Below are 13,149 nucleotides of genomic sequence, written 5' to 3'. Positions count from 1 at the left end.
AGCCATACTCGCCGAGAACCACAGTCGTAGACAATTCAAACCATGCCTTTTCATCTCAATACTCAAAGCCGGCGTCGGTTGTACCACAAGCTCACGTGCCTGCAGAGATCTGTGTTGCTAATTTTAAAGGCCACATGCCGCTGGGAATTCGGGGGGGCAGGGACCGGTGTGACCGCTGGGAAAGGGGACCAAATGGTTTGGCTTAGCGACCACACACTCGAATGTGACGACGCACTGGTTAAGCTTCCCCGGAGGCCCGGAGGGCATGCCAACAGCAATTTGCGAGCGTGTGTGGAGGCCAAAAAACAGGCCGGTACCGCGCGCATTGTGGGAGGCAGAGCTGGAATCCATGGAATGCATGCGACTTGTACAAGTAGCACAGGTACCGGGAGCACGCAACCTCCCGCCTCTTTAGGCCGTGCCCACCACACGCCCAGCCTGTCATCCGCTCTCGCAGAGGTTGTTAGCCAGTCACCCAGCCCAGAAGCTGTACCGTACCGTACCTCTTCCGCCCGTGGATTGATCTCCAGGGACTCTAACCATTTTTGCCCCACTACCAAACGTTTTACAACCATAACGTCACAGAGTTCCAGTCTTAGCCGCCGTTTTGACTGCTTGACATCTGGACCATGCCAACAGCTCAAACCCAACCTTCGCTCACAGGCACAAACATCCTTCTCATCCTCCTCCTCATCGTAGCCTTCTTCCCCAACGTCTTCCACTACATCTGGACGCTGCCCTTTGCACTGCTCGGCAGCTCGCCCCTGCTACCGTCGCCGTCGTCGTCTCCGCACTACAGCTCCCCGCCGTCCGCCGAGATGAGCTGGTTCCAGAAGCAGTTCACCCTGCCCGCGCGCTCCCGCGGGTCCTACCTGGTCACCGACCACGTGCTCAAGGAGCTCCCCGAGATCAGGAACTACAAGGTGGGCCTGCTGAACCTCTTCGTCCAGCACACCAGCTGCGCCCTCAGCCTCAACGAGAACTGGGACGAGGATGTGCGCGCCGATATGAGCGACGCACTCGACCGCATCGCCCCTGACGCCGGCCCCAAGGGCGAGGAGCTCTACAGGCACAGTGCCGAGGGCCCGGACGACATGCCTGTGAGTCCAAAGCGCCCGTGGCATTGATACCTCTTGGACCTTCCGTTTGCTAATCTGACCTTGCTCAGGCACATATCAAGAGTGCTCTTATTGGCGCTAGTGTCACGATCCCCATCAAGGATGGAAAACTAGTAAGCTTATCGTAAAACCTTTTATTTGGTTTTTTTCTTCGGCATTGGATGTCCATCTCTAACTGCATACTAAGGCGACAGGGACCTGGCAAGGCATCTGGTATCTCGAGTTTCGCGCATACAAGCATACTCGCAAGGTCATGGCGACCATCCAGGGCGAGAAAGCCTGACAGGCGCGCCCACCCAGAGCAACTTTGTGAAAGTAGCATCAAAATTGCAATGTCCGAAGATTATGAAAAGCGATAATACACTAATGAATTCCCCCTCGAGGATACTTGAAACTTATGAGTTGCCTGTCGAGAAACCATCTCTCCGCGCTTTTGCAACGCCGTGAACGCCAATCATCCAGACCCATTCTGGAACATGCATGTCCTACTTCGCGCCCGACATTCCTACCCTCACGCGATATTCTCGAAAGCAAAACCTCGTAGCAGGCAGCCCTATACATGCACATGCACGAGAACTACTCCGCAGCACCCTCACCCTCACCCTCACCCTCACCCTCACCCTCACCATTCATGTGGACGTCCTCTCCTCCGGCAAGGAGCTTGGTATGGGGCACGTAACCCTCAGGTGCCGCCGAGCCCGGAGTAGCGGCCACGACATTGCCGTTCTCATCGACAAACTCAAAGTTGTATCGGCTCAGGAGGTGGGGGATAGCAGAGAGCTGAGGGCCGTATCGTGCGGTATTGTCGTAGAGCTCGAAGAGGGGGACTGCCAATAGCTTCATGTTCTTGGGTACGCTCAGAATTTCTAGAAAAAAAAAGGGAGTGCTCAGCGATGGCTCAAGTGTATGTCAAATATGAAAAAGCCACAGAGGTGGTTCAAAACTTACTAGACTCGGGAAGCTGGATAAAGTACAGCTTCTTGCACTCCTTGGGCCGAGTGACGTGGGCCGGCACGAAGGGGTACATGAAGGTCTCAAAGTTGGGCCGCCACCACTGCGCGAGACAGTCGCCGACCTGCCAGTCACCAGCCTCCTCGCCCTCGCCGAGCCTACCGACGGGGGCGAGCCGCTCGTCCAGCCGCGACTTGAACCCGCCGAGCTCCTCGTCCTCCGGCCGCAGGTAGTCGCCCGGCAGCTTGAAGAAGGCGTTGGCGATCTGCAGCATGAGGATGTGGGGGTGGTTGTGCTCGTGGCAGACGAGGATGCCCTCGCAGGTGCGCCGCATGCCGTGCTCGCTGTAGTGCTCCTCGAGGCGCTTCAGGCGCGCGATCACCGACGGGTCCTCCTCCGGTTGCGTCTCTTTAACGCCAAAGGTGTAGTTGGACAGCGGGTAGAGCCGGATCGTCTGAGGCTGGTTCGCGTTGAAGGTGAGGGGGATGATCGGAGCCTGCCCTGACTGCAGGGCAGAGGGGGTAACGGTAGACATCCTGCGGGAGGTTCGTCGCGAAGCCTCTCGAAACGCGGTTCAGTCTGCTCAGTCGTCAATATCGCAGATTACAGCACGCTAATTGGTTCGGTGTTGTAGGAGCCTTCTGCGAAAGATCGAGGCTGGCCTAACGAGTGAACTCCAGAGTTGATCGCGGAGTGGTTGAGCTTGGCCTCAGAGGCGCGCTAAAGCAGAAGGGCAGAAATATTGTAGTGGCCGCCCTGAAAGGCGGTCAAAGCGCGCTATATTGCAGGGGGGTAGCTTGCCGTAGCCAATCACCTTACACCGAGCTTGCCCCCAGCAATGTCATTGTTCATTGTCTTGGTCCGAGCCGACTTGAGAATGGGAATCGGGTTCTTTTTGTTTGATAGACGTCAACTTTCTCATTGAGATAGGTAGGTAGATTCTTCCAATACATAGGCTAATTTTATTTCCCCTCAATTGACCAGCAGGGCCAGTGTCAGGGTTGTACAGGCCGGAGAAGCTTCACTTCTCACAATGCTCGACTTGGGCCAACTTTGTTGATATCAATTGTAGCAAGCAAAAAGGCTATTGGTTTATGGTGAGCTGATTCAGTTCTACTAAGCCCGCTATTCTAGAAGCAAGTAAGGCTCTTGCGTAACGCTGTGAAGCAGAGCTGCCTGGCCTTGAGTGCTGCAGTATCACCCGAGTGCCCGATCCTCGGGTCAGTGATCTAATCCACCATAGCCCGAGAGTCCCTGTTCTCTTGTGACCGGAGTTGAGGGCAATCATCTTGCAGAGCCCACCGTATTATCGAGTCGCATGGCAGGAGCTCTCAGTGAGCTTCAACTGTCGCACAGGATCCGTCTTCTCGGGCGAAGGCTTGCAGGTCGGGTTTGCCGTTCGGCATTCACAAGACTAGCATCTTCTCAGCCTTCGTCAGAAGAGTCGTCCTCACCATCGCCAAGTGATCGCCGTCTCTTTCGGGAGACCGGCTTTGGGACCTCGTCTTTCCTCACAAAAACGTAGCTTCGAGCTGCTCGATCCTCACCCTTCCAGCCGCCACCAACTTCCCCTTGCTTGTTTTTCACAACCCCCAGCGTCCTTGCATGATGGTATCCTGGATACGCCGAGGCTTGGAATCGAAAGCTCCTTTCGACTTGGAGACCCGAGTGGCGTCCTAGATCTCGAATGTTCCACAGCGTGTAAGGCTCACCTTCAAAGAGAGTAACTATGATGGTGCCCCTGGGCGCAAGCGACAAGAGTGCACGCTTGAAAAAGTCCACGAGAAGTTCCTGATTATACCGCACCTGCCGATTGACGTCGGTGCTCTTCCCTCCGACGTGGGGGAAGTTGAAGATGATTCGGTCCATGGTGCCCACGGCGTCTTTGCCCTTCTTGTTGGCGAAGGGGCCCATCTTGCGCGCGTCAACTGCATACACGACCTTGGACCCTTCGGCCTCAATCTTTGCTATGTTCTCGCCGACATGTGGGTACTTGGTTTTCAAATCGTCTTCGCTGGCCTCGAGGACCGTCGCTGTGATGTTCTCGCAATAGTGATGTTCGACGAGGGATGCTGAGAAGCTCAGGTCCCCCTCCCCCACCAAGAGGATAGCATCCTCGGGCGAGAAAGGAATAGTAGGCTCCTGGGGACGGGTTGGGACTTGTTTCGGCGGCGTAGAGGTGGAAGGCTTCGGCTTGGTATCAGAAGGGCCCTTTGCGATCTTCTTGCCTTGAGGGGTGGGCGGTTGCTTCGCGGCCTTGTGCCCCGTCTGGTACGCGAGCTTCCGCTTCTTGCCCATTGCTGAGTATACTCAGAAAATCGCGCGTGCTCCCAATGCTGGTGTCGACGAGCAACAAACGCGCCCAGCTGGGTCCGTCACGGACGTACAGCACCGAGACAGGGAAGTAGGGGAGCAGGCTTAGAGGTTGAGGGCCAGCAGCAGTGTCACGAGCCGCTACAATAATTTTTTTCTTTTTTTGGCGATGATGGAAGACCAAGGCTGTTCTCCCGTAAGGGCGGATGTTAGCGGGGGCTCCCGTAAATTCGGGGTACTAGCGCGCTGCATGCAAGTGGGTCGAGTAAAGTATCCGCTCTGGAGATTTGTCGCGAATTTGCTTACGAAGGACGTTTGATGTACTTACTCAAAGAGGTGACATTTGCGTGCCTTATTAGGCTTTGAATCTGGTGATTTCAAGGGCATTAGGGAATAGGAAGTACACCACCACCACCTTTTGGCCTGGTCCCTCTTACCTGCTTCTCTTCAGTAAATATATGCTCATACATTAGACGAACTTTGGCGCGAGCTTTGGCGCGAGCTCACCTGCTCGGATTGTACGGCACCAATGGCGGTGCTTGAGTGCATAAGAGACAGTGCATCTATGCGAGCCAAGATACTTTCAAGCGGTTGGTTGGTGGCAGTTTCAAAACAAGGAAACCTAAAAGAAAAGCCAGATCAACCATCTCAACGTTTCATGTGCAGAACAAGAGAATTTCGGTGGTGTGAATGCCTTTGAGAATTAATCGTTTTGAAGTGGTATAGGAGAAAGGGAAAAAAAATCCCCATGAAAGGGGCCTTGTCCTTCATCTGCTCTGTTGTGGTGAGTGTCTTTGTGGCTGCTCACCTTCAAACAAAGGCATCAAATCAAGTATCGGATCAAGATAAATATGTCGGTCAACAAGAAGACTGGCCAAGAGCTGAAGATTCGCATGGACTGTTCATCGTGTTGGTAACTCGCTTTGGGTGCTTTGAGCGGATTGTCCGAGCCGGGCCCGAATTAAATCCAAGTCAGGGACGCAGGCTTCAATCGCCCACGTTGGCATTCCTATGTTTCTCGTTCTCTGCAAAAGCAAGGAACGGTGAAAAAAGACCCTACATACACATTTCTCTTTCATGCCAGAAGAAGCCTATTCAGCTGCTCGCTGCTGGGTTGACATCTGATCTATATGGTCGAGTGGTCTGCTGGCCCACGAGGATTTTGTGCTTGCTTTGAACCCCGAGGCCATCTTCTTACTTTTTCTCTTACACCAATCCAGCCGATCCACCCCCAGCGCCTCATTAGCAGCTTCGTTTGACGAAGCACTTGACAGACCGTGCATTCGATACTGCACCTTGAAGAGTAGGATCGCTGCATTACAACAGGGCATCGACATCACATCTTGCAGGCTCGAACATCTCTCCATCTGCCGCCGTTTTCCTGCCTGCCTGCCTGCCTGCCTCTCTCTCTCTCTCACTCTCCCCTAACACGCACACACCACACACATCCGGGCGGACCCTGGTACCCAGCCTCAAGCACACACACAGGCCGGATCTGGTGCGGACAGCACTCAACTCCAGAGCCACTAGCGCCAGTGCTCCACCCAGCCAGACCTGAACGCTGTTCGGGTCGGATTTTCAGACCACTCCAGCCAATCACAGCGCCGCTAACCTGATTCGGAGACAGGAGGTACGGAGGTACACGGCAAACCTGGGTGAAATCGTTGCGTTGTGTGTTATTGAGAATCCAGTCCCATTCAAAAGGACCTGGCCGACGTCGAGTCCATTCGGAAAGGCCATTCATTGCGTCTTCCGCTTGGTCCTATTCATCTTCTCTATTGTCTAGAGCTGTTCGCTCGCGGGGATCAGCTATTGTCAATCGCCATTCACCCTCTGCTCACCTGGCCGCCTCACCTACACAATAATCTCTTTCACCCGCCCCAGCCCCAGGCCGACCACATCTTTGCAATCACCCAACTCTCCCCTCGCCCTCATATTTAATTCTGACCAAGCTCTGCAGTCGTCTGCATCGCTCTTCTCCATCTTCTACTTTTTTCCCTTTTCCCAAACACATCCCATTTCTTCTCTCGCAACAACACTCTCATCTCCTGCCATCTCCACTTCCGTCTCCATTCCCGGATGGGACCATGAGTGACATGAACAGTTTTCCGGCCAGCCCTGCCCGGGGCCGTGGCCGTGGTCGAGGCCGAGGTGGCTCGACCAGAGGCAACCATTCCAGAGCTGCCGTCAAGAAACCCACCACTGGCGGTGGCCGTCGCGGCCGCCAAAAGCTGTACGGTGCTCCGCGGCTTCAAGGCACCTTTGAGCGCGGAAAGGAGCTGAAGAATGCTTACGCGAGTGTCGTCAACGCCCTCAGGCCAGCAATTGAAGAGCTGGCCGACAGGAATATCGACTCTCTGAAGGAAGATCCCGACGCCTACAAGTGCGTCGAGGCCTTCATGGGTGTCAAGGAAGCCTTGGACACTCGTGTCGCCGATGTCAAGAAGGTGATCAACACCGAGCGCGACATTCGGCTGACTTTCGTCAAGAGCCGCCGTGATGCCAGCGTCGAAATCATTGAAGATTCCTTCAAGGTACGTTTATTATCCAACTCAAATGATTCTCATCTCACTTTTCGGTCACAATACTAATACATATTACAGCGGAAGCTCGAGGAGATGCAAGAAGACAGGCTTGACGAACTACTTGCACAGCTAGACAGACTTGAGACCCTACATGATCAGGGCCTGCCTGTTGATGTAAGTTACACACCACTCTTGTCAGTCTTGCTTCAGGTTCATCGTTGCTAATACAAGCTCCAGCTTCACGACGATCACTATGAGCACCGCACACTCGAGCCAGGCCGCAAGCTTGCCTCCCACGTCATCTACACCCAAGATGGCATTGAAGTCCCGTGCCACAAGACAGAGCCTCAGCTGAATGAATACACTCAGCATCTCAAGGCTCCCAAGACCCCGGCCAAACGCAAGGCCGAGGGTGAGGCGGAAGGCCAGCCGACCCCCAAGCGTCCTGCCAGCGCTATGGACGATGGCGGTCCGGCTTCTCTCGCGCCGCGCCACATCGGTGGCCTCCTCTCCGCAGTCGCTCCGCCTGACGAGGATGCCGGAGAGCGTGCTGAGGAGTCGAGGGTGCCCTCGCCAACCCCAGGTGCTGCCAATCTCGAAGGCAGCTCCGAGAGCGGATCCCCAAGGGAAGCTGAGCAGCAAGATACATCTGCTCCAGCTGAGACAGTTCTCCCCGATGATGACCGTATCCCCGCGCTTCCCAACGGCACTTCTGACCCAGACCCCTACGGCGTTCGCATCATTACGAAGCGAAGGATGGCCAACTCTGAGAATAACAATCGCATTGTCATCCAGCCTTTGTACGAGTGGGAGCCACATGAGATTGGCTTCAGAGACTCGACCAACGACAAGTCGAGAGGCGCCACCAAGGCCAAGCGCGGCAAGTACCTTAACACGCCCAACAGCAATTACTGGTACATCGACCGCTCAGTCTGGCAATATGATTCCACTTCGCACGAGAAAGGCGATCTGGACCAGGAACTGGTCGAGAAGCATGGCTTACACCCCACTCTTGGACTCTTCCTCGAAGGCTCTCGCAACGTTAGCGAGGACCCGCTTCCCTTCGTTTCCGGAAAGCAGCCCGTCATTTTCACCACTGAGGATGGACAGATCAAGGAGACATCCCGTTCTATGAGAATCATGGAGCTCCAGGCTGAGCTAGACCGGAATGAGCGCAAGAGGAAGTTGAAGGCTGGACTTTCCGCATTCACTCAGCAGGAAGGCATCGACGCGGAGACCGTCATGCCGGATCCGGCTGTCGTCGAGCAATTCCGTCAGACGAGACTCGAGGGATACGTCGGCAAACCTGCCCCAGAGAGCCCTCTTGAAGAAGAAGTCACAGAAGATGAAGTCGAAGAGTCCGATGCTCATGCTTCTTTCGCCTCCATTCTCGAAGCGGCCCAGGAGGTCGACGCCCAAGAGAAGAAGGCAGCTACACCGAGCGTTAAGCCCGCTCCTCCTGCCACCCGGCCTTTCGACCCCATTCGAGATATCTTCGCAGCTACTGAAGAGGTTGCGCCTGCACCGCCCGTTGACAGGTCCAATATCATCTTCTTGCTGGAGGTAGCCACCTCTGATGCATCTGTCGGCGAACCCGGTCGCAAGTATCTGCCCACAGACTATATTGTCGGCGAGGAGAGCTTTGAGCGTGGAGGACCCTCGCCTGAGCCCATGAGCGGTTCTACCCAAGGCCTCCCCAGTTTCTTGCAGACCGCACTGAACCCGCCAGCAGCATCCTACCCGCCGCCATCTCCGTCGCAGGCCTATGCGAATGCTGTGGACCCCGCTCTGCAGCAGCGCGGCCCTGACATGCCGGCCTCACGAGTGCCCTTTAGCAACCCTGGCCAGGCCAGAGGCGTTGCGCCCCCGGGTCTTCCTCCTCTTCGACCTGCACGTGGTGCAAAGCAGTTCGTCGAAGAGCCCTCGCCAGAGCCGAGCTACGGCTCTCCCCGACAGTCCCTCGTCGTTACGAACAGCGGCAATTACTACCCTCCCGCCCCGGCCAGGCCTTTCCATAGCGGCTATACCCTCCAGGAACAGCCGCAGAACGCTCTGCCACCGCCGCAGTACATTCAAGATCCTTCTGGCCAACACGGCCTGCCACCACTGCCCCCTCCACCGCCTCATGGACATGGCCCGCCTGGCCCTCCCCCAATTCAGCCGATGCCGATGCCGCCGCAGCAGCCAGTTAACAGCGGACCGTATGCGATGTCGCCTCCTTATCCGGGAACGGCTCAGCTTTCCCTTACCCATGGCCAGATGATGGACAGCCCCCCACGACCGGAGTCGCTCCATGGCCTGCCGCCCCCCGGCTCGACCCCGCCGCGCACGAGCATCTCGGGCCCAGCATCGGCACAGTCGGCAGCTGCAGCTGCGGCCAGATATCGCAAGCTGGAGCCTGCTCCGATCCCGGCTCACCGACAAGGCTGGGTCTCAAGTGGCCCGGAGCTACGGACTGTACCGTACGACTACCGCGAGGGCATCAAGGACTACTCGGCCGTCGAGCCGCCTCCAGGATCGGGACCTACCCACATCCGAGGCTGGGCGCACAACAACGTCAAGCGTCCCCGAGCTTCGTCGAAGAACGAAGCGTCGCCCAAGGGAGGACCAGAGGAATCCAAGTAGAGCAAGGATAATCCTCGAAAGCGGACCAGCGATAGCGAGCCGGCAGAGGAGACCCCCTCGCCGCCCAAGAAGCGGCGCATCAACATCAAAGTGATGCAGGGCGGCAAGGTCCTGACACCTAGCCGGCCACAAATTCAGCCTACCGAAGAGCAGAAGAGCACTCCTGAGGCAGAGGAAGGCAAGGCACAAGCCGTCGAAGCTCCTAAGGCTGAGGAGCCGGCGGAACAGAAAGGCATAGCGCCTCGGATCACTATTTGGAACCGAGAGACCAAGAAGCTCGTCATAGATGCCGAAGGCTTCGAGGAGACTCCCCAGAGACACCCACGATACCGCCTTAGAAAGCGGAAGGGTTCTCCTGCAGTTTGATGCTGCTCACCGCCCATTGTCTCGGACTACGAGCAATGCCACTTATGCCCAAGAGGCCTGTATTAGCACCCAAAAGTGCCCACCATCAAAGACGATGCACCGGGACAACGACGATACCCAGCATTTTCCCGACATATTTCCTACCTCTCGTGTCCAACAAAGGACATCAATATCTTGTCATGACGTCCTGTTTTTTTTTTCTTCTCTCTTTTACTTATCGAACCCGATCGAGGACATCCAACTACCATATCAGTGATCTTGAGTGCAGGGAGGAGCAACAGGGAAACATTACACGAACTCCAGGAGAGGCCTCGATGAGATCGGGCTCTACGCCTGCTCATTTTACCCGGGAATGCTTCCCTCGCCGCACTCGATATTCTCGACATCAATATTTTTCCCCCCCATGGTCGCGTTTTGTCACAGCATAGCGATGGAGCCAATGTTCTGCTCACGAGCCTTTTCCTCCTTCCTAAAAAAAGGGACAGGATTTCCGGAAGGCTATTTTGCATTTTCTCGTGTCCTCGGGGTTGGACACAGACATACACACAAACATATTGAAGGGGGGGCAGAGAAGGGGGGAAGAGAGAAGGAGAAAGGAGACACGTGTGAGAGAAGAGCATCCTAACTGCTCCCTTCTTGCTGATTTGTCTCTCTGCCTGTGGACAATGATCTTTTTGGTACGATTTCAAGGCGAGGGAAATGGTCGTTAACGACCTGTGGTTCTAGGCTCAGCTCGTAGAATCAATAATATGATCCTCGCATATCCTTACTATTGTGGCTCAGGGATTCTGTCAGGGTGATTGATCGTGAACTTGAGGATTATAAAATTCAGAAGAAATCTTATCTGTATGAAATACTGACGTTCCCTTTCACACCTTCTCCTTCCACACCTTGACGAACACCTACGAATTCAGTGTCGGATATCACAGCTTGGAAACGCTCATGGGTGACTATCCTCGCCTACATCTTCGTGTGGTAAATGGGAAAAAGCAATGGAAAATTTTCATGCTGATCTCTCTAAGGTATCTCTCGCCAACGTCAGATGGCAAAAAGGTATTATCCCAACTCCACGCCGGGAGTCTCGTCCGGAAGAAAAACCTGTTGAACGCCCCCCTTTCGCTTTTCTACTGTACATGACCTTCTCTCCGTGGCAACAAACGGCCGCGACGCCCGGGGCGCATCAATAAAAGCACTACATCTCGTGATCCTCCTCCTCCATCTGTCCGCCCATATTGCCTCCCCACCCAAGGATAATGAGCTCGGGGAGAAAGAACCTACAAGTGACATGTACATAGCTGAGCTCTCAAACCCCATCCGTCCCTCGTCATCTCCGACGGAAGATCGCCAACCTCCTCTCCTAAGAAGTTCCGTCCGTCGGCGGCATGTTGTTCATGTCCACGGGCGCATACATAGCCGCCTGCTGCAGCATCTCGTCGGTCATGACTCCTCCCGGGCCCGCCGCGCCCATGCCCGTCATGTCGGGCATTCCAGACATACCAGCCATGCCGGTCATGTCGGGCAGGCCGGCCATGTTTGCCATGTCGGGCATGGCGCCCATGGCGGAGAGGTCGGGCATGGCGCCCATGGCACCCATGTCGACGCCGTTGGGCATGGGCACGCCGAGTCCGGCATTAGCGGAGAGCAGCTGGGCGCCGAGGAGGCCCTCGGGGTGGAGCGGGTACATGGTCGACTCCATGGTGTTGCCGTCGAAGATGACCATGTTCTGGATGGGCTGCTGCGTGTGGCCGAGCACGTTGATGACGTCCTGCGCGAGCTGCGCGCCGAGGATCGCCGTGACCGGCGCGATCTCGCTGCCGAGGTTCTGCAGGAAGCTCCGGAGGAACTCGGACCGCAGAGTGTTGCTGGGGAGGCCGAGCGCGCCGTGCTTGGCCGTCGCCAGCCTGGTGAACTGCTGCAGGTCCTCTCGGTTGTGGCCGGGGACGTGGCCGAAGACTTGGACAAAGTCCCATAGGGCGCGGAGACAGGAGAGAGCAGGGGTGACGGCCTTGAGCCGGCGCGGGGATTTGGTGAACTCCTCGGGGAGCGCGGCCGCATCGCTAGCGAGGAACCAGGTCGAGTAGAGCTCTCGCTTGGTCACCATCTCGATCGTCTTGCCATTCTCCTTCTTGGTCTGAAAGCCAATGACAGATCGCGTTCTGGTTTCTGGCTTGATCTCCGTGGGGACGTTGCCCATGTCGCGCTGGATGACATAGTCATGCTCTATCAGGTCGTTAAAGATGAAGCCGTAGAGGCCATGAGTGCCAGTGGCGTAGAGGGGCTTGGACATGAGACGCGTAGCTGTGTTGATGATGTTGAGGGTGTCCGGATCCAGATCGGTCGCGATGACTATGTCGTACGCAGCAAAATAGCTGGGCCCTTTGTGACGGATGTCGCTCTGGTCGACATGCACGGCGACACGAGGATTCAGCTTGCGGATCTGCTCGCTGGCGGCCTCGGCGCGGTTCTTGCCGATCGGCGACTCTGGTGATGCCAGGAGAAACTGGGCGCCTTGATCAACCTCGGTGACGACCTCGTGGTCGACGACGGTAAGTGAGCCGATGCCGGCCAGAACCAGGTTCTTGGCGATCTCGTTGGCCAGACCCTTCATGGTGATGAGGAGGACGTTGGCGCTCCGAATCTTCTCCTGCGCCTGGATCCCCCACAGGCGGATTTGGCGGTCATACAGAGCGATCTCGTCGGCACTGATGCCGTTGGCGGGAGCTGGGACCGCGCCCGTAGTCGCACCGTTGCTGTTGGCGTTGCCGTTCAGCCGCACACCAGTCGGGGCGGTCGCATCGACTGCGACAGCACCATCCTGTGGCATGGCAGAAGCTTGCGAAGGCTGGTCCATGTCTGCGGTTTGTAGTGGATGAGGCGATGAAGGGTGTTGGTTGCTTTGGGCTGTTTGTTCAGCCAGCTCCGGGTAGATAGATGGGATTCCTGGAGCTTTCGCCAATGCTCCAATGCACGTGAGCAGGTCGACGTGGCGCACTACCTGCCTATTGCGAGCGCCTCAGCGCAGCCGGAATCCAAGGCCAATCCTGACTGGATGTTGAGCTTGATTGTGGGTGCCAGGCAGCGCGACGGTCAAAAAAAAGAAAAAAGGTTCATCCAGGCTGGTTTGTTTACTTTTCAGCTTATAATCACAAGAGACCTTAGCTAGCAAAGCTGAGGATGAGATGGTTAGGTCGGATAAGGTATTATCTAAAGGGCACCGCGATTCGCGGGTAACGCGCAGGTGGCTGCTGGCT

General features: G+C 56.1%; 5 protein-coding genes across 5 annotated transcripts; 2 read left to right on the top strand and 3 right to left on the bottom strand.

Moving 5' to 3' along the window:
- Positions 1 to 629: 629 nt before the first annotated feature.
- On the top strand, positions 630 to 1,401 carry E0L32_005503 (uncharacterized protein; the record flags this gene model as incomplete). The annotated part of the gene is made up of 3 exons (XM_031140032.1): positions 630 to 1,100; positions 1,169 to 1,231; positions 1,306 to 1,401. The coding sequence occupies 3 exons, from the start codon at positions 630 to 632 to the stop codon at positions 1,399 to 1,401; spliced, it is 630 nt and encodes a 209-aa protein (XP_030996018.1).
- Positions 1,402 to 1,694: 293 nt separating this feature from the next.
- Positions 1,695 to 2,604, bottom strand: E0L32_005502 (uncharacterized protein; the record flags this gene model as incomplete). The annotated part of the gene is made up of 2 exons (XM_031140031.1): positions 1,695 to 1,984; positions 2,067 to 2,604. 2 exons carry the CDS (start codon positions 2,602 to 2,604, stop codon positions 1,695 to 1,697), a joined length of 828 nt encoding a protein of 275 aa, XP_030996017.1.
- Positions 2,605 to 3,494: 890 nt separating this feature from the next.
- Positions 3,495 to 4,367, bottom strand: E0L32_005501 (uncharacterized protein; the record flags this gene model as incomplete). The annotated part of the gene is made up of 1 exon (XM_031140030.1): positions 3,495 to 4,367. The coding sequence occupies one exon, from the start codon at positions 4,365 to 4,367 to the stop codon at positions 3,495 to 3,497; it is 873 nt and encodes a 290-aa protein (XP_030996016.1).
- Positions 4,368 to 6,469: 2,102 nt separating this feature from the next.
- Positions 6,470 to 9,898, top strand: E0L32_005500 (uncharacterized protein; the record flags this gene model as incomplete). Its single annotated transcript, XM_031140029.1, has 4 exons — positions 6,470 to 6,916; positions 6,986 to 7,081; positions 7,145 to 9,528; positions 9,568 to 9,898. The coding sequence occupies 4 exons, from the start codon at positions 6,470 to 6,472 to the stop codon at positions 9,896 to 9,898; spliced, it is 3,258 nt and encodes a 1,085-aa protein (XP_030996015.1).
- A 1,357-nt stretch (positions 9,899 to 11,255) lies between these two features.
- Positions 11,256 to 12,749, bottom strand: E0L32_005499 (uncharacterized protein; the record flags this gene model as incomplete). Its single annotated transcript, XM_031140028.1, has 1 exon — positions 11,256 to 12,749. The coding sequence occupies one exon, from the start codon at positions 12,747 to 12,749 to the stop codon at positions 11,256 to 11,258; it is 1,494 nt and encodes a 497-aa protein (XP_030996014.1).
- Between the last annotated feature and the right edge of the window lie 400 nt (positions 12,750 to 13,149).

The sequence above is a fragment of the Thyridium curvatum genome (assembly GCF_004353045.1).
Source record: "Thyridium curvatum strain D216 chromosome Unknown NODE_29_length_410198_cov_82.451705, whole genome shotgun sequence".
Lineage (NCBI taxonomy): Eukaryota > Fungi > Ascomycota > Sordariomycetes > Thyridiales > Thyridiaceae > Thyridium > Thyridium curvatum.
The sequence above is the reverse complement of the archived record's forward strand: the minus strand, read 5'-3'. Positions and strand labels throughout refer to the sequence as shown.